Source organism: Anolis sagrei, chromosome 5 (genome assembly GCF_037176765.1).
Source record: "Anolis sagrei isolate rAnoSag1 chromosome 5, rAnoSag1.mat, whole genome shotgun sequence".
Classification (NCBI taxonomy): domain Eukaryota; kingdom Metazoa; phylum Chordata; class Lepidosauria; order Squamata; family Dactyloidae; genus Anolis; species Anolis sagrei.
Genome location: NC_090025.1, coordinates 17478302 through 17502568, shown reverse-complemented (window position 1 = coordinate 17502568; position 24267 = coordinate 17478302). Strand labels below are relative to the sequence as shown.

The window sequence follows — 24267 nt, the reverse complement described above, 5'->3', positions numbered from 1 at the left end:
GAAAATACTGGAAGAGTTTGGTGGGCATTGACCTTGATTTTGGGAGTTGTAGTTCACCTACATCCAGAGTGTCAAGCTAGGATGGATCAGGACCAAACTTGGCATGGATACTCAATATGCCCAAATGTGGACACTGGTGGAGTTTGGGGAAAATAGCCCTTGACATTTGGGGGTTGTAGTTGTCGGGATTGATAGTTCACCTACAATCAAAGAACATTCTGAACCACATCAAAGACAGAATTAGGCCAACCTTCCCACACAGAACCCCCATAACCAACAGAAAATACTGTGTTTGTCTAATGGTCTTTGGCAACCCCTTTAACACCCCCTCGTGACCCCCCCTGGGGTCCCGACCCCCAAATAGAGAAATGCTGTTCTAGAACATGGCCATATAGCTCGAAAAACCTACAACAACCCAGGACTTACATTTGGTCAGCATGTATAGAAACGTACGACTAACATGGTTATTTCCCTTCCCTTTGTTTTATTTTTCCTGCTTTTGTAATACAGGAATATTCTCCTATGTAACTGTGATCCCTTTTGAAAGTAATTTCTTTTTCTTGAGGAAGGAAAAAACTGTGACACATTCTCCCTGGTAAGATTGCAGTCCTTCTCATAATATTGCACTTAGATGGTAAACATTAGCCAGAGCAATTCGAAGCCCTTTGTTGACTCAGATGTAAATCCTTCCAAGAGCCGTTGGGTTTACTTTCAGGAAAATTGCATTATTCTCTCCTTGGAGTGACTCTAGTTTCCAATGAAACTTCCCCGGGAAGGATTGCCTGAGACAGGACTCCCTGTTCTTGGTTCCTACAAAAGTCATTAATTCAAAGGAAATTAGAGACATGAATAACAGTTGACTCTTTTAATTGCACAATAACGAGATGTACAAAAGCCCTTTTTAAACAGTTAGTTATCAGGTTGAATGACTTTGACCTCTATATCTTCTTCCTTATTCATCAGCAGCCAATCACCAAACATGGAAAGCTAGAAAAGATTGAGCTGCTCCTGTAAGAAGACATCTCTATAGTTCCTCTTGACTCCCAACACAGAAGTTTCTTTGCCTCCTTCCAAGCCCTTGGTAAGTAAGTAACAGCTATGTATACAACTGATATTTCCAGTTTAATTTTGTAACCATGTCTACTGAAAAATAGTTAAGAAAGATCTCTGAGGAAGGGACACTATAATAATAATAAACACTCATTTCAGAAGCAGGACCTAACTTTTGCAGATTTTCACTGAAAGCAAGTACATGTTTACATGCAACGGAACTGTAATCATTTCATAGGCAGAAGACTGCAGATTTTCATCATTTTGCCCTGATTTTTAAATCTTAGAGAGCAGCCATTAGCTTTGTTTACTTTGGAATTTATTACGTATTTTACTTTTTTTTTCTAAAAAGGTGTAACGTTGTGTTTTATATTTTTGTGGTCCTCAAGGAGAATGCAGTTATTGATTCCGCTAGATTTGCCTCCATGTTGATTTATCATTCGACAATAAGTTCTAAATGCTGGATTTGCACTGCAATGTAATGCAGTTTGAAACTGCATAGACCAGGCAAGGGCAATCTTCAGCCCTTCAGGTGTTTTGGATTCAACTCCAACTCCAGCTGCTAGGAATTGTGAGAATTGAAGCCCAAAACACCTGGAGGACTGAAGTTTGCCCACGCCTGGCATAGACTCATAAAATGCAGTTCAGTCTACACGAGCATTTCTCAATCTGGGAGTTGGGACCCTGGGGGGGGGGGGTCACAAGGGGGAGTCAGAGGTGTCACCAAAGACCATCAGAAAACACAGTATTTTCTGTTGGTCATGGGGGTTCTGTGTGTGAAGTTTGGCCCAGTTCTATCATTGGTGGGATTCAGAATGCTCTTTGATTGTAAATGAACTATAAATCCCAGCAACTACAACTCCCAAATGTCAAGGTCTATTTTCTCCAAACTCCAGTAGGGTTCACATTTGGGTATATTGAATATCTGTTCCAAATTTGGTTCAGATCCATCATTGTTGGAGTCCACAGTGCTGTCTGAATGTAGGCGAACTACAACTCCAAAACTCAAGGTCACCAAACCCTTCCAGTATTTTCTCTTGGTCATGGGAGTTCTGTGTGCCAAGATTGGTTCAATTCCATCATTTGCGGAGTTCAGAATCCTCTTTGATTGTAGATGAACTATAAATTCCAGCAACTACAACTCCCAAATGACAAAATCAACAACCCCACCCCCCCCCTCCACCCGTATTCAAATTTGGGCGTGTCGGGTATTTGTGCCAAATTTGGTCCAGTGAATGAAAGTACATCCTGCATATCAGATATTTACATTAAGATTCATAACAGTATCAAAATTAAAGATATGAAGTAGCAAGAAAAATAATTTTATGGTTGGGGGTCACCACAACATGAGGAAATTTATTAAGGGTTCATGGCGTTAGAAAGGCTGAGAACCACTGGTCTTCATTAACCATATAATGTAGTTTCAAACTGCATTGTATGGCAGTGTATGTCCAGCCTAAGTGGAACTAATTAACAGAATTTTCAATGTTATGTTATGATTTTAATTCTACGTACTTTAGCAACTTTAGAGCTTAGGCTGTTGGACTGGGTAAAAATTGACATATTGGTATTTCAAATTGGCTGCCCAAATATATTTCACAAAATATCAATTGTGTGGTGTTTCTTTTGCATTCTAGCAGAATAAATTCAATATTTGCTAAATTTCCAAGGCAGTGGGAGGAGACACTAGGATAATAAAGTATACTATAGGCATTATTTTCCACCAAAAGAGTAGGATGTTTTAGAAGAAATTCATGTTGTTATTTTGTGTGTTTGTCAGGAGTGACTTGAGAAACTGCAAGTCACTTCTGGTGTGAGAGAATTGGCCCTCTGCAAGGACGTTGCCCAGGGGACACCCAGATATTTTGATGTTTTCCCATCCTTGTGGGAGGCTTCTCTCATGCCCCCGCATGGGGAGCTGGAGCTGACAGAGGGAGCTCATCCGCACTCTCCCCAATTTGAACCTCTGACCTGTTGGTCTTCAGTCCTGCTGGCACAAGGGTTTAACCTACTGTGCCACCCGGGGCGGGGATGCACTCCTCAATTCACGTTTATATGGCACCAATGATATGGGAAATTGAAGTAGCACAGAGAAATCAATAGAATGAGTACAGATAAAGAGGTTATCTCATATTACACTAGATAACAAAATTTGAAAAAAAATCTGTTCCTAGTTTCAAAGTGTCATTTTCTGTTTAATTGTGTGATACTTACTTTGAAAGTAGTTGTTATACTCCAGAAACTTCATTTTTGTGGCTGCCACAAACTAGGTTAAATTGGTTGAGACTCTGTGAGATGGTCATTAAAACGCTATAGCAAAATGTGCTGCAGGATGTCCCACAAAAACAAAGTTTTTGCACTTTAATAAACCCTTTTCCCCATGTTTTTATGATAGAACCAATTAGGAAATGACATTTATAATCCAGGAACAAAAATCATGTTACATAGTCTTATAACTGAGCCACACCAATATGAAACTGAATCCAGACAAAACACAGGTGCTTGCCATTAAGAGTCCTAACTTGGGGGTGGAGATGTTTCAGCCAGTCCTGAATGGGGCTACACTCCTCCTGAAAGACTGTGTTTGCAGCTCAGAACAAGGACTTCTGGATCTATTCCTCCAAATTTCAGCCCAGGTAAATGCAACGGTCGGCTGATATGCCAGCTGCAACCCTTCCTAGATTTGGAGGACCTAAAGATAGTAGAGCATGCACTTGTAAACTCAAGGTTGGACTTCTGCAATGTAGCTTACGTTGGGCTACCTTTGTACCAAGTTCAGAACCTCCAGCTGGTTTAAAATACAGCAGCCAGATTGGTTATGGGAGAACCTAGGAGTGAGCATATTTCACCTATCCTAACATCACTCCATTGGCTGCCAGTTAGTTTCCGGGCAAAGTACAAGGTGTTGGTTTTGACCTTTAAAATCCTACATGGTTTGGGTCCAGGTTACCTACAGGATCGCCTTCTTCCATATAATCTGCCCTGAACAGTTAAGTACAACTATGTTGTTATCTGCCTTGCGTCACAAGGAGAGGTGGGTAAGAAATAAAATTGTTGTTGTTATGATTATTATTAATATCTTTGGCCGTTGTTCTGGTACGGCTGTACCAGGAGCTCCAACTTCTTTGAGTGTTTGCATGTATTCCAAGGTTCCATGCATTTTGCAATAAGGTGGTTTCCCTTGGTTTGCAAGTATAGGGCCAATGACCCATCAATCATCATTAGGTTCTTTAGTTCCGCCTCTTTTTCTGGGTTTAGGAGGGGAAAGGGGTACCTCTAGTTCAGTTCACACAGAGAAGCCTTTCGTACAGGACGTGAATCAGTTCCAGCTGTAGAAAGCTTCGTCTTTTACAGCTTTTGCTGGGGGAATCCAGTCCCACAGCTTTACAGCCAGCCTTCACTGGGAATTGAAGACCTTCTTTCCTCTTTGAAATCTACAAAAGGACTCTGTTTGGTAAGGACCACTCGTGGCAGCCATAACGCAGTTTGGACCGGGTGTAGGGGCCCATGCCAGCAGAGCCTAAGACAGATTGCCCAGGTAGAGGTCAAGGATTTCCCTGATAGTGAAGAAACAGTTCATGGACAAGATTAAGAAAGCCACCGGTTGATTCAAAGCCTTGAAGTATTTGTTTGACTTATTGAAGACCTAAGCAATAATAAGGAACTCTGTGAAACTTTCCAAGTTTCTAAAGACTTTGTTTAGGGAAATCCAAAAGGTCTCTAATCCGAGGCACCCCCGGCATCCCGTTGGGCATACAGAAAACACGTCCTGTCTACAGACTCTTTCATAGGACCAGTGCGTGACAGCACAGCCGTCGTTTGGCATTGATACAAATATTACTTGCACTAACTGTTGTATAGTCAAGTTTTTGACTTGTGCTATTTTAGTTTGAAGCAAAGAGCCAGTTTTCACATAGTTTTGACAAACTATGGGTGCATCTACACCGTAGAATGAATGCAGCTTGACACCACTTTAACTGCCATGGCTCAGTGCTATTGAATCATGGGAGGTGTAATTTTACATGGTCTTTGGTCTTGTCTGCCAAAAATGGATGGTGTCTTCCCAAATCACAATTCCATAGAATTGAGGGATGACCATTTAAGGAGCCCCCGGTGGCACACTGGGTTAAACCCCTGTGACGGCAGGACTGAAAACCAACAGGTCGCAGATTCGAATCCAGCAAGAGCACAGATGAGCTCCCTCTATCATCTCTAGCTCCTCATGCAGGGACATGAGAGAAGCCTCCCACAAGGATGGTAACACATCAAAACATCCGGGTGTCCCCTGGGCAATGTCCTTGCAGACAGCCAATTCTCTCCCACCAGAAGTGACTTGCAGTTTCTCAAGTCACTCCTGACATGACAAAAAAAATTCAAGGAGTGTCAAACTGCATTAATTCCATAGTGTAGATACACTCATAATGTGCCCAATGCTGTATTTCATTCAACATGATAGAACCTATAGATTGTCAGCTGAATGGATAGGCAAACAGGAAGATAAGAAGTGGAAAAAGTGCAGCCCTTCAGGCATAGTTAAATTGCGGCTTTCATCATCCTTCGTCTTATGCTATGTTATCTATTTATTGCAGAGATAGTCTTATAGCTATTGCTCCACAACGCTAGAGCTCTGCTTCGTAAACTGTGCGTCCTGACCCTAAATGTGGTTCCTTTAGTTAAATGTCGGAGTTTGGCAACAGAAAAAGTTTTCTGAATGTCACCTTGCGAGTATTTAAGACATTTACACAAAATTGTTAGCAGCCATATGCAGTGTTTGCAGTGGATGCTTCAGAAAATGCTTCATGTGTAATTCATAAAAAGGGGACATCAGCTTGTTTAGCAAGACTTGCATTCCAGTGGGATAATATCTCTATAAAGTGTAGTGTGAACAATTTCCAGGAATTATGGAGGGCATTTACACCATGTTTGGATCCCTCTGAACTCCTATGTGGTCAAAAGAAAAAATGCAAAAAAAAAAAAAACAAACCCTCCTAGCCTTAAAATTACCTCCACCATTTGGAGAAATATTAACCTGATCTGCTAACCGCTCTGCACTGTTTTAGAAATTAATTCAGATAGTTCTTCACCTGCTTTACGGGAAGTCATACTGGAGAGACTATTTGAATCACTTCCTTGTAATTTTGCTATTTGCAATAGCTTTTTATGATTTCCTTTTCTTTCCTATCTTACCAAATTGTTAGCTACAGGAAGGGCCTGTGTTTTCTAGCTTTGTCCCTTTGGTCCTGCCCTTTTTAGGTGGTCAAATGGAGAAAGAGGGAAGTGGTTTTGCGTGCAAGAGTGGCTCCATACTTGGACAGAGGATAGCACAGGATCTACTAGTGATAACATAGATCACAGCAGATTTCTAGTTCCCAGTTTTTCAACACAAAGTTTTCTAATGTTATCATTCCCACAGACCACACTGATGTTTATGGTTCACATACTCTCCAACATTTCACAAATGAAAACCAGGAAACATGTGACCAAGCAACATCAGACTGTGGTCAAGATGGCATAGTCATTAATCTAGAACAGTAGTTTCCAAACTTTTTTTTTTACTAGGGACCACTCTCTAACTTTTGTACCAAAAGGGCTATGAATCAGTTTTTGGTCAACTTTAGATTCGGTTTGGTCATTTGGGGTGCCAGTTCAGAAAATTGCATTGGATAGATCACATTAGCTCTAGTTTCTGACACAGAACATATGCTATTCAGTAGTTGCCATCTGCTCACCGAAAAAACCATATTTAATAAGTCTCGGCACTAAAAGAGGATTTTTTGAGACCAGTTGCTCTTGTTGCAACGGTGTCGAAAAGGTGAGGCCATATTTTAGTTATTCCCGGACCACTGGTGGTCCACAGGCCACAGGTTGGTGACCACTGATCTAGAGAAAGCCTCAACAGTTTCTTTAACGTGAGTCCATCAGGAAGGACAACGTTCTTCCTCTTCTGTTCTCAGTGGAATTAATAGCTGCAATATACTTTTGCACTTTGAACTCGGTTTGTAGCAATTGAAGTAAATTGAAGGTGAACGGGAAAAGGAGGAAGGACTCAGACATTTTGAAAGCAGCTAAAAAGTGGGAAACAGGATTGCTTGGGACTGTTCCTGCCAAATTGGGATACTTGGAGGATATGGGTTCAGGGACCACACAATCATTGCACACAATCATTATTATAAGAATTATTATTATTATTATCATCATCTGGCATTCTACTAGGGACTTCCATCTTCATAAGTAGCCTTATACAGTTAGTTACTTTGGCTCTATCTACACTGCCACATTGCTACCTAGTGGGATTAGGCAAGCCCCTACCCTGCCAGCTTTTAAGAAAGACCTAAAAACTTGGCTCTTTCTATGTGCCTTGGTGAGTGAACATATATTCCATAGGGTTGCTGTAGGTTTTTTTCGGGCTACATGGCCAGGTTCTAGAGGCATTCTATCCTGACGTTTCGCCTGCATCTATGGCAAGCATCCTCAGAGGTAGTGAGGTCTGTTGGAACTAGGAAAAAGGGTTTATATATCTGTGGAATGACCAGGGCGAGACAACGGACTCTTGTCTGCTGAAGCTAGGTGTGAATGTTTCAACTGATATATTCCATATTTTGTCTGTTCCAACTACAGTTCCATCCTCATGATGCACTTTCCCCCCGTCCTCAATGAAGGTCTAACCCCACTGTTCACCCCTTTTGAGCTCCTCCCTCAGAAACACATTCTCCCGCTACTTATCTCTTCCAGGGTTTTATCAGTTTTATCCTGTGCATTTCACCTTCCCATTGTGTCCTATTTCTCTATCATGTTATTTAGTAAATGTTTATTTTGTTTTGTTATTTCATGTATTTTATTTTGATATTTTTTACTTCTTTGTATTTTATTTTGCTGTACTGTAATTTTGGGCTTGGCCTCATGTTAGCTGTCCTGAGTCCCCTTTGGGGAGGTGGTGGTGGGGTACAAATAAAGTTTATTATTCATTATTATTATAATTATTATAATGCACTGTATAGCAGTGCAGATGGAGCCTTAGTCATTGAATTTGTAGGGTTTAATTGTGTTTCTGCAACTTGAGTTATGGATAGGTAAGGTCATGGAGCATTGACTGCATTGTACAGTAGGCTCTTGTCTTTATGGTTGTTAGGAGTGTTTTGTTAACCAGATAAACACCTTCCTTGAAATCTCTAGGTCATCCAGTGCAACTCTGTGATCAATGTCCACCAGAAGTTTTTGCTGGAGGTCCTACAAATTTTTCTCATTAAGCAGGCCCGTAGCCAGGATTTCATTGGGGGGGGGGGCTGATTTTTTTTCAGGGGGGGTTTTGGGGGGGGCTGAGTTTCGGGGGGGGCTGAGTCTGAGTGAAAGAGGGTCTACCCTAGCAAACCTTTTGTATCATTACCCTAATACCCCCATGCATATGGGATATATTGAGTATGGTGATCAGATCATGATATGAATAAACATAACAGTTTAAATAATGCACCAGTAAGGCCTTTTCGTGAACCACCATGAGAATTTCGGGGGGGGGGGGACCTGAAGCCCTTCAAGCCCCCCCCCCCCCCGGGCTACATGCCTGTCATTAAGTATATATAGATCTTGCAGTGTGATTCTATGGTTAACCTCCGGGAGATAGTGATGCTGGGGGGCATGCATATATGTTGGAGACAATTTGAACTCGGGTATAAGTGATCAATGAAAAATGGAACCACCATAACTGAGGATTCTGGGCAAGACCTTGAGATCTGGCAACTGTCACTGTATAACTGCTGACCACAGCCAGGCCACACTGGACTGCTTTTTATAGGTTCATTCATCTCCAGCCAACCATGATGCTGGTGATGGTTCTTCTGAGAACTGTATATTTCCCTATCCAAACAACTACCTTTGTCTTGTTTGCAGTTGGTGCCATTTTTTCCCCAAAAGCTCCACATCATGAGAGTAAAGGTTTTGAAATTTTTTAAAGCAGCAGGCCACTGAATTAACTGCTGACTGATACATCATTGATGCTCTAAGTCACATTTTGGGGACCCATTCCACTAGTTGTTCAGATAACTATCCCAGATCACAGGGAGATAGAGATGGGACAACCTAATGGATTGACTTTTAAGATAGCTTATTGCATTACATTGAATAATGAATTGCTTGTGTTGGAAGACACTGTTTATGTCGTTAACCGAAGATGTTAAAAATACAACTGCTGGAGTAACCGTGAGTTACAGCAACATAATGCTATGATACTCCTTTACTTACTTACTTTTACTTAGGCGATTCCTCGCTGGACGAGTAAGATGGTCTTCCTTGATTACTATTTTTGTGGGTTTGTAGGTAGCTGTGGAGCCCTATTCTTGACCTGCATCTTCTCCCACAGTGAAGGCATTGGTTTCCAGGTGGAAGGTGGTCCCAGTCGGGGTTGGCTTGACGTGCCTACCTCCTGACACTCCAAGTTTGCTATTAATATGTAGCAGGAGAGCAGTGTAGTGTTGTGGTTTGAGGGTTGAACTATGATTCTAGAAACCAGAGTCTGAATTCCTGCTCAGCCATGGTCATAGGGTGACCTTGGTCAAGTCACAATCTTCTCATCTTGAGATGAACAAATATTGGCAAGAAAACCCTGGGATAGGTTTGGCTTAGGCCACCATTCATTGGAAACGGCTTGAAGGCACACAACATCAATCTAGCAATAGTGAATGTGTTGTAGGCCACAAACCGTCTTCTCCCATTCACCAAAAAGTCCAGACAGGAAATGATCAACCAGTGCTTCTGGGTTCAAGCTGTGAAGACTGGGATTACAGAAAAACCACAACTCTATGAAGCGTCTGGAAGCAACAAACAAACAAAAAGTTGAAGTGGAGAGGCCCCATACCCAAAGCTCCTGGGGGCTTCATGTGGGGTCCATTGGCTACACTTTGTCTACCCCAGTCTAAAGGAAGCCATTGATTAGAAACATTATGAGGAAATACTTCTAAAATTTGATTCTGCAAATATCTGGTGCTTCACATTCCTTCTCTAAATGGACCTGTAGTACAGTATGATCTTGTATCCACTTATGATATGTTTGAAGACTCCTCCATGGATCTTCAAAACCATAGATAAGAGTGAACCCAATATTTTGGCTGTACTTGTGTTGGAAGCCTACAATACAGACATGATGAAACTGTGGAAATTGAGTTCACAGATACGTGGGTCATAGTATACATAACATATTATTATTGTCATAATTTTCAGTTGCTACTTCCTCTTGGTTTGTACAACAGGCCTTTAACACTCACATATTTCTCTCCTTCTGAAACTACAGCCTGCAGAATGAGCAATCCAGTGATCATGAGTCAACCTCAGGTTGTGGTTGTCCAACAACAAAGCCCCCAATGGCAGACCGACCTACTTGACTGCTTTAGCGACTGTGGTGTATGTGAGTATTTGCGGTGTAAATACTAATCTGCAGAGCTGCCCACTATGGCCTTGTTGAGACTTGTTGCCTCAAATACCCTTCTTCTACCCAGAAACATTTTATGAAGGAAGTAATTCCTGTTTGTAAATGCATAGATGGATGTTGACTAAGGGTAGGACGTTTTGGGTTAGGAGTGCTAGAATCAATATGTACTCTTGGCAACTGGGTGTTATTTTAAACATGTTTTATGAACTAAGATCAGTCCTAAATTGACCCTATAAATCACCAGTTCTCGTTCAACTACAGCATGTTTGCTCCTACTACGTACACAATGAGGGAAGGGCAACATCTGAGCACGCAGAATAAACCACTATTTAAGACTACAGCTCCAGGATTCCCCAGACAGCATAGCCAAGTTACAAGGAATCCTGGGACTGCCGGTCCAAAAAAATCCCCAAATATTTCCAATATCTGGATTAATTTATGATCACTGCTGTCTATACCAACTTTTTCCAGCCTGGATCTTTTAGATGTGCTGGACTACAGCTTTCAATAACCGACAAAGTGCATTGGTTGTTGAAGGATTCTGAGAGTTGTAGTTCAATACATCCAGAAGATGTCAGATTAAGTCTGATCCATATTTAATTTATTTGCATTATGCTTAGATGTGTGTGAACTTAAGGTCCAACCAAATACTGTTATCATGTCATACAATGAACCTTTCTTCTATGTCAGCCAAATGGCAATGTCTCAACCCCTATTTTCATTCTAATGGTTTTGGGGAGAATGAAGGGAAATCCACCCTGCTTTGATTACTTCTGTGTATGGACACAAACGTAGTAAGCCATGTCATGGAAACTCCAAATGGTCCAACGGGCGGCAGCCAGGTTGCTAACAGGAGTGGCGCCCAGGGAGCATACAACTCTATTGCGCCAGCTCCACTGGCTACCAATTTGCTACCGAGCACAATTCAAAGTGCTGGCTTTAGCCTATAAAGCCCTAAACAGTTCTGGCCCTGCTTACCTGTCCGAACGTTTCTCTCCTTACAAACCCTCTAGGAATTTAAGATGCCATCTTCACAGACTCGATTGGCAGGGACGAGGGATAGGCCTTCTCAGCAGTGGCCCCTCGGTTGTGGAATGCCCTCCCCAGGGACATTAGATCAGCCCCTACCCTCTTAACGTTTCGCAAAAAAGTTAAAACCTGGCTATATGAGCAGGCCTTCCCAAACGTTGTGTAGCTATTAAACTCTGATCTCGGAACGGTTGGACAACATGACTGGATAATGACTGAGAATGAAATGCGGAGGACTTATGGTTTTTATTGTGTTACTGATGTTAATTGTAATGAATTTTTACCTGTGTTAAATGTTTTTAATGTTTAAATTATTTTTGTACTGTTGTGGGCATCGAATTGTGCTGTTTTGTAAACCGCCATGAGTTGCCCTCGGGCTGAGAATGGCAGTATATTTATTTATTTATTTATTTATTTACATTATTTATATCCCGCCCATATCAACCCGCAGGCGACTCAGGGCGGTCTACATATCGGCACAATTTGATGCCATCAATACAATACAAAAGCAAAAACAATTAAGTGCATTTAGACAAAAAGACATTGCAATAACAATTTAAAAAGAGCTATATCCTCTCATTCCAATCCTCATCCATTTCGTCGTCTTGGCCATTCCTGGGTCATTCTCCATCTCAAGCTTGACTATTCCGGGGTTCCGAATGCCTGCTCCATGTTTTCACTCTCTTACGAAAGGTCAGGAGGGAGGGGGCTGATCTAATATCCCTAGGCAGGGAGTTCCACAGCCGAGGGGCCACCACAGAGAAGGCCCTGTCTCTCGTCCCTGCCAAGCGTGCTTGCGAAGCAGACGGGATCGAGAGCAGGGCCTTCTCAGATGATCTTAACTTCCTGGAGGGTTCGTAGGAAGGGATGCGTTTGGATAGGTAGGCTGGGCCAGAACCGTATAGAAGCGTAGTAAATAAATAAATAAATAAATAAATGGAATATCAGAAGTAGAGGGTGAACCTTTTGGCTAGATCAGGGCTCCTCAAAATGATTGTCCTTAGATTGATGCTTGTTCTGGAGCCAATAAATTACTAGCGACTTCCCAATAACAAAATATACAATTGTAACCCAATGGTCACAAATAGGGTTCCCAAAGTGAAAACTGGAAAGGACTCCTGTTCCTTTAAAGTTGTGTAGAACAATGTGTCTCAGGGTATCTGATGTGTAGGTCTGCAAATTACTGAGCCTGATACTAAACTTGTTCCCATTGGATATTATTACTTGGTTATTTCCAAGAAACTTGCCAAGGAAAGCCAATGGCACTGAGATGGATACCAAGTTCAAGGGACACTATAGATTGCCATCCACATTTGCTGGAGTTAGGGGTGAATGGTCCCATGAAACTGGGAAAACCAAAAATAAACAACCCTGATATTCATTTTACCTAAGTGAAAGCCTCTCTAGAAATGTGTAGGCCCTGCAGCAAGACTCTGTGACCAGTTTTCACTAGATGTTGACCACAGAGTCACGCTGGAGAACATACGAAATGCCTAGGGAAGTATTCTCACTTGTATGATTGGTCATCTTTCAGCCAAAGCAGACCACAGAGTTACGCTAGAGGATCTAGAGACTTTTAGCACAGCAGGGTCGGGCTTTAGTACAGCAGGTTAGCCACCAGCTGCAGCAATTTTTGCTAATCGAAAGGTTGGCAGTTCGAAGTCCGGGTCAGCTTCTGTTTACCTAGCAGTTTGAAAAATGTGAGTAGATAGATACCACTTTAAAGCAGGAAGGTATTCAGGCACCCATAAGGAAATGCCAGAAAAATGCCAGCGATTCGAGGGAGTTATGAACAAAGCTCTTTAGCAGAGAGGATGGAGTGACAGCACCCCCCTGTGGCCAGAACCAAGCACAGCCTCCAAGACGCCGAAAATGGAAAAGCCTGTATATCTTTATCTATGTACAGTTGTCTTTCTTGTTGGTGTATAACAGCATTGAATGTTTGCCGTATATGTGCTCTGTGATCTGCTCTGAGTCTCCTTCGGTGTGAGAAGGACAGAATATAAATACTGTAAATAAATATATATATAAATAAATAAATAGAGAAAGCATACTGATCAAATCAGTGCATACACAAAACTGCAAAATTAAACTTGCAAATGTGGTTGCCTGTAATTAGAGTAGTGGTTGGTATAAAAGAGGGCATAAAACAAAGTAACAGAGCAACACTTGTTGACATTCCCTCTTCTATACAACCATTAAAGGTACAAGGGCCCTGTCCAATTTTCAGACTGGTCACAGATATGGTCCCAGACATATTTGGGGAAAAGACTGCTGATCCCTCACTTCATATAGCTTAAGATACTTGGAGTGCAGCATCGAAAGAAACAGAATGGGATCATCACATCTCTTTAGTAGTAATTGAATGAATATAGGGGGGTCAGGCTTACTTCATCACTTGAAGCTGAGTTCAGATATGGTTATGAAAGTGAATGGGGTGCAACATTTGCACTTCTGAGTTTTCAGCAATTAATAGAATCCTTGAGTTGGAAGAGACCTCGTGGGCCATCCAGTCCAACCCCCTGCCAAGAAGCATGACAATTGCATTCAAAGCACCTCTGACAGATGGCCATCCAGCCTCTGCTTAAAAGCCTCCAAAGAAGGAGGCTTTATACATGGCCCTCATGTCTTCTCTCAGCCTTCTCTTCTGCAGGTGAAACATGCTCAGCTCTTTAAGCCACTCCTCATAGGGCTTGTTCTCCAGAACCTTGATCATTGTAGTCGCCCTCTTCTGGACATATTCCAGCTTGTCAACATCTTTCAATTGCAATGCTCAGAATTGGACACAGTATTCCAGGTGTGGTCTGACCAAGGCGGAATAGGGCGATAGCATGACTTCCCTGGATCTAGACACCATACTCCTATTTATGCAGGCCAAAATCCCATTGGCTTTTTTCTTTGCCGCTGCATGGCATTGTTGACTCATGTTTACCTTGTTCCCCAGGAGGACTCAAGATATTTTTCACATGTACTGATGTATGAAAGATGAGATCAAAGGGATAAAATGGGAGATAGAGAGATAAACTGGGACATCTTAAAATCAGTTTTAAAAAATGAAGCGTTGGAGGATTAATCAGGATTGTCTCTGGCAAATTAGGACACTTAGAAGGTACAGATATGTGCTCTGTTGATATTCCAAAGATGGTGCTAGGAGAACAAGACACTGATGGTGGCATAAGTGTGATACATTAAGCATCCACAAAGGCTGCACAGAGCATGCAACTAAAATTTAAAGACAACAGATGCCAAGTCTTATAAATGAGGAAAACATGTAAGAACACATTTTGCAAAGCAGTGCCCTCACTTGAGAGGATTTCTCTTCCTCACCTTCAGGACTGAAGAGAAGGGGCCAAGCCTTGAGCTATGGTGACTATATTCCCCTCTCCTGCAAAGAGCTGATATTAAAATAGGGATTATATAGTCTGCAATCACACCTGAGATAGATTTACACCCCTACTAACATGAAAGTCACCAGCTACCATTGCTTCCAGCTTCAGAGAGTATAATGCCTTCGGGAAATGCAAGCAGGAGGATGCTATGATAAACATCTCCTGCTTATGAGCTTCTCATAGCTATCTGGGAACAAAATCCTTGACTAGATTGCAATTTTTTAAAATATTACGTTCCTACTTGTTATATTAGTTCTAGGCTCTCCTTAGTGATATCCTCCAGAGACTTTTCATGCTCTCCTTTCTCTCTAGGCCTCTGCGGAACATTTTTCCCGTTATGCTTGGGTTGCCAAGTTGCTTCAGATATGGATGAATGTTGCCTGTGTGGTATAACCATGGCCATGAGGTCTGTCTACCGGACAAAATACGGGATCCCCGTAAGTAAACCTTTTACTTTTTCTGTTGTCAATTTAGTACATGCACAAAAGTAGTACTTCATATGCTCACCTGTCATAGAACTCATGGAACTGAAATGGTTCCTCTTCTATTAAGATTGCAAGTCGGTACGGAAACTGTCTGCAAATCTATGTGATACACAACACAGTTCAACTATATATCCTCGGGGGATACATTCCTGGACTTACCATGGAAAAACAAAACCATGGATAACAGTGAAACCTACTTAAACGAACAATTTCTGGTGGAAGTATGCCATAGGCTCAGGTTGCAAGACCTTAAAAAGTCTAGAGAGAACACCTTTATAGCATTTCTAGGACCTCCAACATGATCTATGGTCAACTTCTTGTAGAAACATAACATAGAATTGCACTGGGGGTTCTATAAATATATATAGAGGGAACAGTCAGGGCTAGCTAACACCTCCCAACAAAGGATTTCCCCAGGCAGGAAACAGCCAAGCTTTGAAGCTGCAAGGTCATTCAATGCTAATCAAGGTGGCCAATTGCAACATCCCCACTTGCCTCAAGCAGACAAGAGTTCTTTCTCCCACCCTGGACATTCCACAGATATATAAATTTTACTTGCCTAGTTTCCAACAGATCCCTCAATCTCTGAGGATGCCTGACATAGATGTGGGTGAAACACCAGGAGAGAATGCTTCTGGAACATGGCCATATAGCCTGGAAAACTCACACAACCCACTTTATTTATTTATTTATTGTTTATTTTTGATGTTAGTAAGTGAAGCTGCAGGTCATACTGTATTAGAAAAAGCCCAATAGAGTAAGCATCATGTTCTCATAAAGGAAATGCGCCATCAAGAACCAATTAGACTAGTGGTTCTCAACCTGTGGGTCCCCAGATGTTTTTGGCCTTCAACTCCCAGAAATCTGGTAAACTGGTTGGGATTTCTGGGAGTTGTAGGCCAAAAACATCTGGGGACCCCGGGTTGAGAACCAATGAATTAGACCAACGTGAACTGGTCTTGAATTGTTCTGCACAATGATCTCCGTGGCTTTCCCAGTCAATGAGATAAAATAAATTCTGCAAAAGGTCCTAATTGTCATAATTTCTATAGGTCGCAAAATTCAGTTTTCCTTGGTGCAGAATCTAGACCATAAGAACAATATTGAATCAAACCTTATTTCTTTGTGGCAATTATTTGACACACTTACCCCCAAATCTATATTGGAGGGTTATTTACTTGTTCCTGTATCCTGGCCACATTTCTGGAATTGTGTATGACTGAATAGAGGAAACAGTACAATCCAATATGTATCTAATAGTAAAATAAGTTGAAGCAGTGGTCCCCAACCTGTGGTCTGTGGACCACCAGTGGTCCGCAAGAACGAAAATATGGTCCGCAACCTCACTATTTCTACATCGTTGCCACAAAACCAGGCGGCAACAAGAGCTAATGGTCTCGCAAAAGCCTCTTATAGTGCTGAGGCAACGGGGATACCGGGAAGAGAGGGGCTGACTACCCACAAAAGATTACTATTACTACTACATCAGCTCTAGATTATTAAATATGGCTTTCTATGGTCGAGCAGATGGTGTCTACTAGATGGCATGTATTCTGTACCAGAAACTAGAGCTGATGTGGTCTATCCAATGCAATTTTCTGGATCAGCACCCCAAATAACCAAACCGAATCTTAAGTTGACCAAAACCTGATATGTAACCCTTTTGGTACTAATATTAGAAAGTGGTCCCTGGTTTAAAAAAAAAAAAAAGCAATATGCAAACAGAGGCTTAGAAAATGGTTGCTACACACTAAATATTACATGTCCTGAACTCCAGCGGATTAAGCATTTCCACTAGTTATATAGTGTAGTTATTTGAATGTTGGGCCAGGGAATTAGGGTTAATATCCTAACTTGGTTAGGGAAGCCCACTTGGGCAAGTCATATCCTCTCAGCCTCAGAGGGAGACAATCCCCATTGAACAAATCTGGCCTCCCAAAAAACTATGACAGCTTCACCTTCTGGACATCATAAATTGGAAATGACTGGAAGATACATCCCAAACTAATAAACCTCATAGTTTTTAAAGAAAAGGTTTGATTTATAAAGTTAATGCTAACCCAAACAAAAGGGTTATATAGCCATCCCTGATTAGGTATCCTTTAGCTGTTTTGGCCTCCAACTCCCAACATTCAGAACTTGATTAGAAATGAAAAAGATTGTAGTCCAAGACCTTCAAAAGGAAGATAACTGTTTTGCAACAGATCCTTGTGCCATTTCCCCATTCAATGGCACAAGGTTGTGTTGTAATTCAGCTAAATTGGCCCATTTCCTTGAGTCAACTGGGGAATTCTAGAAGCTGTAATTCGATTTTGTAAAAATAAAAAAGCAAAAGTTTCCAAGCTCTAGTCCTTTCAAACAAATTACACTATGTTCCTGGATTATAAATGGAGTTTCCTAATTGGTTTTATCATACAAACATGGGGAAAGTTTATAAAACCTTTGCAAAACATCCTGCAGCACATTTTGCTAGTCTTTCAATGAATATCTCCTAGAGTCTCAACCAATTCAACCTAGTTTGTGGCAGCCACAAAAAAATAAGTTTCTGGAGTATTAACAACTTTCAAAATAAGTACCACACAATTAAACAGGAAATAACACTTTCCTAGAATCATAGAGATGGAAGAGACCTCATGGGCCATCCAGTCCAACCCCCTGCCAAGAAGCGGGAAAATCGCATTCAAAGACCCCCGACAGATGGCCATCCAACCTCTGTTTACAAGCCTCCAAGGAAGGAGCCTCTACCACACTCTGGGGCAGAGAGTTCCATGGCTGAACAACTCACACAGTTAGGAAGTTCTTCCTAATATTCAGGTGGAAACACCTTTCCTGTAGTTTGACAAACAAGGCCAAAATCCCATTGCTGGCTCATGTTTATCTTGTTGTCCAAGAGGATTCCAAGGTCTTTTTCACACATACTGTTGTCGTGCCAGGCATCGTCCCCCATTCTGTATCTTTGCATTTCGTTTTTTCTGCCTAAGTGGAGTATCTTGCATTTGTTCCTGATGAACTTTGTTTTGTTTGTTTTGGCCAATCTCTCTAATCTTTCAAACCAGGAACAGAAAAAAAAATCAAATTTTGTTACATAGTGTTATTATACAAGTTAGCATCTATCTTCTCAACAGTTTGCCTTTGTTCTCCATGACATTTTTTAAAAGATTTGCAACATTTGTTTTCTTGTTCGACAGGGATCTCTCTTGGGAGACTTCTGTGTTACCTGGTGTTGCCCGCACTGTTCGCTTTGCCAGCTGAAGAGAGACATCAACAAAAGACGGGATATGGGGATTTTCTAGAAAGGTTTGTTGGTTGTTATTGTTCTCATTATATTCTACATTTTCATGTTTGGGACTGAAAGCAGCTTACAACAAAAATCTGAATCTTCAAGAAGATGACTGGAGAAAGTACTGAAAAATTACAATGCAATGCTCATATTGTCTCTATGGCATGAACTCCAAATCCAGGGGACTATATGATCCTGGATGAAAGTATTCAAATGAAAGAGCATAGAAAGATGCCATAGATACCATAGATAGACTAGGAAGATCTCGAAAATGCCTATGGGTGACATATTTTTTTTCTGATGAGGATGAAGGAAAGCACATATATCAGCCCTGTGGATATGGAGATCATATTGTATGTCTTTGTAAATCCTGTATTTTTAAGGCATTGTTGTTCATTCATTCAGTTGTCTCCGACTCTTTGTTGTCGTGCCAGGCATCGTCCCCCATTCTGTATCTTTGCATTTCATTTTTTCTGCCTAAGTGGAGTATCCTATAAATCGCTCCAAAGACTTCATGGACCAGCCCACGCCAGAGCTCCCTGTCGGCCGTCACCACCCCCAGCTCCTTCAAGGTCAGTCCAGTCACTTCAAGGATGCCATCCATCCATCTTGCCCTTGGTCGGCCCCTCTTCCTTTTGCCTTCCACTTTCCCCAGCATCATTGTCTTATCTGAGCCTTCCTAGGCTTTCCTGTCTCCTCATGATGTGGCCAAAGTACTTCAACTTTGTCTCTAGTATCCTTCCCTCCAATGAGCAGTCGGGCTTTATTTCCTGGAGGATGGACTGGTTGGATCTTCTCGCAGTCCAAGGCACTCTCAGAACTTTCCTCCAACACCACAGCTCAAAAGCATCAATCTTCCTTCGCTCAGCCTTCCCTAAGGTCCAGCTCTCACATCCGTAGGTTACTACAGAGAATACCATGGCTTTGACTAGGCAATGGATCTTTGTTGCCACTGTGATGTCTCTACTCTTTACTATTTTATCGAGACTGGACATTGCTCTCCTCCCAAGAAGTAAGCGTCTTCTGATTTCCTGGCCACAGTCTGCATCTGCAGTAATCTTTGCACCTAGAAATACAAAGTCTGTCATGGCCTCCACATTTTCTCCCTCTATTTCCCAGTTGTCAATCATTCTTGTTGCCATAATCTTGGGGGTTTTTTTATGTTTAGCTGCAACCCGGCTTTTGCGCTTTCTTCTTTCACCTTGATTAGAAGGCTCCTCAGCTCCTCCTCGCTTTCGGCCATCAGAGTGGTGTCATCTGCATATCTGAGGTTGTTAATGTTTCTTCCAGCAATTTTCACCCCAGCTTTGCATTCATCCAGCCCCGCACATCGCATGATGTGTTCTGCATACAAGTTTAAAAGGTTGGGTGAGAGTATGCAGCCTTGCTGTACTCCTTTCCCAATCTTGAACCCGTCTTGTACAGATTCCTCAGGAGAGAGACAAGGTGGCTTGGTATGCCCATCCCACCAAGAACTTGCCACAATTTATTATGATCCACACAGTCAAAGGCTTTAGAGTAGTCAATGAAGCAGAAATAGATGTTTTTCTGAAACTCCCTGCCTTTCTCCATTATCCAGCAGATATTGGCAATCTGGTCTCTCGTTCCTCTGCCTTTTCTATACCCAGCTTGAACATCTGGCAGCTCTCGCTCTATGTATTGCTGGAGTCTTCCTTTTAAGGCATACATAACAACTATTTAAATGATTTCTTATATTGTTGAATTTTTAACTTACTTTAATTCATGATATTCATGATAGAGGGTGAGATATAAATTTGTTAATTAATCATGTTTATTATATTTCTAGCTTGGGTGCCCAGCGTTACCCGGGTTTTAAAAAAGTCAATTTTTAATTGTACAAAATGCCTAAGGTTGTGGGTGAATTACAACTGGCATTATGCTAGGTTCACCCCAGAAGGCTCCATCAGTACTTAAAAGTATGTTATGCTGGGCAAGTTTGCTCTAGATGCATCATCAGTGGAGTTAAGTGTGCTCTCTGGCTGTAGGGTAAACTACAACTCCCATTATGGTGAGTCAGTCCCCTCAAACCCTTCCAGTAGGTTGAATTAGTCATAAGGGTTCTGTGTGCCAAGTTTGGTCCATGTCCATCATTGGTGGAGGTCACAGTTTCTCTGGTTGTGCGTGAACTACAATTTCCAGAAAGGAAGGTCAGTTCCTCCTAAACCCTTCGCGTTTTGGCATATCAGGTATGTGTGTCAAGTTTGGTCCAGATCCATCAGTGTTTGGGTTCACAGTACTCTCTGGATGTAGGTAAACTACAGCTCCCCCAAATCAAGGTGAATTTTCCTCAAAGACCTCCAATATTTTTTTGCTGGTCATGGGGGTTCTGTGTGCCAAGTTTGGTCCAATTCCATCTTTGGTGGAGTTCAGAGTGCTCAATAATTGCAGGTGAACTATAAATCCCAGTGCCTTCAACTCTAAAATGCCCAAGACAATTCCCCTCAAAACCCACCAGTATTCAAATTCGGGCATATCAGTCATGCATGCCAAGTTTGGTCCAGATCCATCATTGTTTGAGTTCATAGTGTGCTCTGGATGTAGGTGGATTACAACTCCTATAAATCCCTCCAAAGACCTCCAGCGTTTTTTGTTGGTTATGTGGATCCTGTGTGCCAAATTAGTTCCAGGTTCATTACTGGTGGGGTTCAGAATGCTCTTAGATTGGAGCTGAACTATAAATCCCACTACCTAAACTCATGGATCAAGGTAAATTCCTCCCAAAACTCTCTAATATGTTCAGTTGCTGATCATTTCCTCTCTGTGCCATAGAAACGAATAGGAAAGAATTAAGGGAGAGGCAGTGGGTGGGGTCATGCAAATTCCACATTAATGATAGTAAGAAACACTGGGATGTCTGTGGTGGAGGGACCACATAAGATCTAGGATGAAATTGACCCTGTATGAAAGCCTTCACTTGGGTGGTGGGCAGTATTGTGTTTGTGGAGGACATTGGCAGGGCTCTTGGACATGTTTGTGGCACTCATTATAAACTGCAATGTGATTGGAGGGAGGCCCATTGGTGTCTCCAGAGCTGTGGGAGCTATATCTGTTTGTGGAGGCAGGAGCTTGTCTGTGTAAGTGGACAGCCCAGCCACATACACACATACATATTTTCACTTTTATTATGTGTTGTTGTTGTTATTAGAAACACAACAAGATGAGTCTACAGCAAACAAGATCACTCTGCTGGCTGTTGAATTGGATCACACGTTGGACACTTATTTATTTATTTATTTCGGGTACTTCTACCCCGCCCTTCTCAACCCCCTAAGGGGGACTCAGGGTGGCTTCCAACCGGCATGCGTTTGATGCCTACAATTCAACACAATAAAATACATAGTAGCAATAATTATAAACAGTTGAAACATTACATTAATACAATAAAAAGCCAGCCTGGTGGCCATCGTTTCGCCAAGTCCGGAATTAATAAATTCATTCCGCTTATCATAGTCCGATTCCAAAGCTTTAGGCCTCATTGTCCTTGTCAGTCTGCCAGATTACCCAAAGGCCTGGTCCCATATCCATGTTTTTAATTTCCTTCTGAAAGAAAGGAGGGATGATGATGATCTAATTTCCCTGGGGAGTGAATTCCACAGGTGGGGGGCCACCACCGAGAAGGCCCTGTCCCTCGTCTCCACCAATCTCATCTGTGACAAGGGCGGGGCCGAGAGCAGGGCCCCTCCAGCAAATCTTAAATTCCTAGGCAGGACGTAGAAGGAGATACGTTCGAACAGATAATCTGGGCCGGTGCCGTGTAGGGTTTTAGGGTTGTGTGTCTAGGATTGTGTGATGTATTGGCGAATAATATGCACAGATCCCAGTAAGGTGGTCTTTTGCAGCTGGCAGATGGTAATTTTGTCAGCGCCAATTGTGTTTAAGTGCAGGCCAAGGTCTTTAGGCACTGCACCCAGTGTGCCGATCACCACTGGGACCACCTTTACTGGCTTGTGCCAGAATCTTTGCAGTTCAATCTTTAAATCCTCATATCATGTTGTTGTTGTTGTTGTTGTGTGTATAGATATAGATATAGATATTAACATTTGTATCACACTTTTCTGTCTGACCATCCTTCTACAGCAAAACAAATTACCATAAACACCTGTACAGGAAAATGCAAGAAATGACATTTGTTTTGCTTTTTCTCACATTTTGTTTTCTCTTCCCTTCCAGTGCTATCCAGGAAAACAGTATCCCAAAGTCTCTTATTACTTCTGCTTCGATATCATTTGCTGTAACGAATTTTCTGAGAGACATCATGTTAGTTTGTTCAATATCAAAAAAGAACCAGGCAAGGAACAACATTTGTGGCCTCATCTGAATGAACCAAGATATTTTTATATTGTTTAAATGAAAAAACGTGTAAATTGGTTAACATGTGTTTAATAATAATATGAAAGTAAGAATAAGTTTGTTTACTACTTGTAGAAAAATGAAGAAAAGTTATGTGTTTTCAATTTAATTCTACCCTAAAAGTAAAAGCTATATTTCTTGGAATGTTTTGTCTGTGTAGTTTCATGCAAGTGATCTTCCAATGGGACCTTTCAGGGTGAGATTTAATAGTAACTATCACATAATCAAGGCACCCAATAATAAGTGTCCAAGAACAATAAATACTCATTTTAATTCCAATCTATTTCACATCTGAAAAAATATTGACTTATTGATGGAAACCCTGTTGGCGCATGGTAAGTCACATGCAATTCACGTTTTATCAGCCCACACACTGTCTTGCTAGAGAAAGAAAATATGCTACACCGATGATCAGTAAAGAACAAGTAGTTTACTCTTCGTAAAGCAGAACAACATATTTACAATCATGAGATCAGTTGCATTGACTCACACAATGTCCTTTTAGAGAGAGATCAATGGTCTTTCGATGTCCATGTGGAGAACCTCTTTCCAGCAGCTCATGAAGCAACAACTGTCTTTCCTTCTCTCTGCAAGCACCTCCATAGCTCAAGCCTGAATATAGAATCATAGAATCAAAGAGTTGGAAGAGACCTCATGGGCCATCCAGTCCAACCCCCTGCCAAGAAGCAGGAATATTGCATTCAAATCACCCCTGACAGATGGCCATCCAGCCTCTGTTGAAAAGCTTCCAAAGAAGGAGCCTCCACCACACTCCGGGGCAGAGAGTTCCACTGCTGAACGGCTCTCACAGTCAGAAAGTTCTTCCTCATGTTCAGATGGAATCTCCTCTCTTGTAGTTTGAAGCCATTGTTCCGCGTCCTAGTCTCCAAGGAAGCAGAAAACAAGCTTGCTCCCTCCTCCCTGTGGCTTCCTCTCACATATTTATACATGGCTATCATATCTCCTCTCAGCCTTCTCTTCTTCAGGCTAAACATGCCCAGCTCCTTAAGCCGCTCCTCATAGGGCTTGTTCTCCAGACCCTTGATCATTTTAGTCACCCTCCTCTGGACACATTCCAGCTTGTCAATATCTCTCTTGAATTGTGGTGCCCAGAATTGGACACAATATTCCAGGTGTGGTCTAACCAAAGCAGAATAGAGGGTTAGCATGACTTCCTTAGATCTAGACACTATGCTCCTATAGATGCAGGCCAAAATCCCATTGGCTTTTTTTGCTGCCACATCA

General features: G+C 41.8%; 1 protein-coding gene across 3 annotated transcripts; it reads left to right on the top strand.

The window, feature by feature from the left end:
- Nucleotides 1-932: 932 nt before the first annotated feature.
- Nucleotides 933-23301, top strand: LOC132777035 (placenta-specific gene 8 protein-like). Of its 3 annotated transcripts, none has more exons than XM_060779306.2 (5): nucleotides 933-1085; nucleotides 10331-10444; nucleotides 15199-15323; nucleotides 18560-18668; nucleotides 22843-23301. In XM_060779306.2, exons 2-4 carry the CDS (start codon nucleotides 10339-10341, stop codon nucleotides 18662-18664), a joined length of 336 nt encoding a protein of 111 aa, XP_060635289.2. In that variant the 5' UTR covers nucleotides 933-1085; nucleotides 10331-10338; the 3' UTR covers nucleotides 18665-18668; nucleotides 22843-23301. The 3 variants fall into 3 exon arrangements, with proteins under 3 accessions (XP_060635289.2, XP_060635288.2, XP_060635290.2); XM_060779305.2 differs by having other exon boundaries at nucleotides 939-1081; XM_060779307.2 differs by lacking the exon at nucleotides 933-1085 and adding an exon at nucleotides 4342-4504.
- The last annotated feature ends 966 nt before the right edge of the window (nucleotides 23302-24267 follow it).

Excerpts from the sequence above, each read along its gene's own strand:
- LOC132777035 (XM_060779306.2), top strand. The coding sequence starts at position 10,339 with ATGAGCAATCCAGTGATCATGAGTCAACCTCAGGTTGTGGTTGTCCAA. Across the intron at positions 10,445-15,198 it reads CTTTAGCGACTGTGGTGTAT|GCCTCTGCGGAACATTTTTC; the intron begins GTGAGTATTTGC and ends CTTTCTCTCTAG. Across the intron at positions 15,324-18,559 it reads GGACAAAATACGGGATCCCC|GGATCTCTCTTGGGAGACTT; the intron begins GTAAGTAAACCT and ends CTTGTTCGACAG.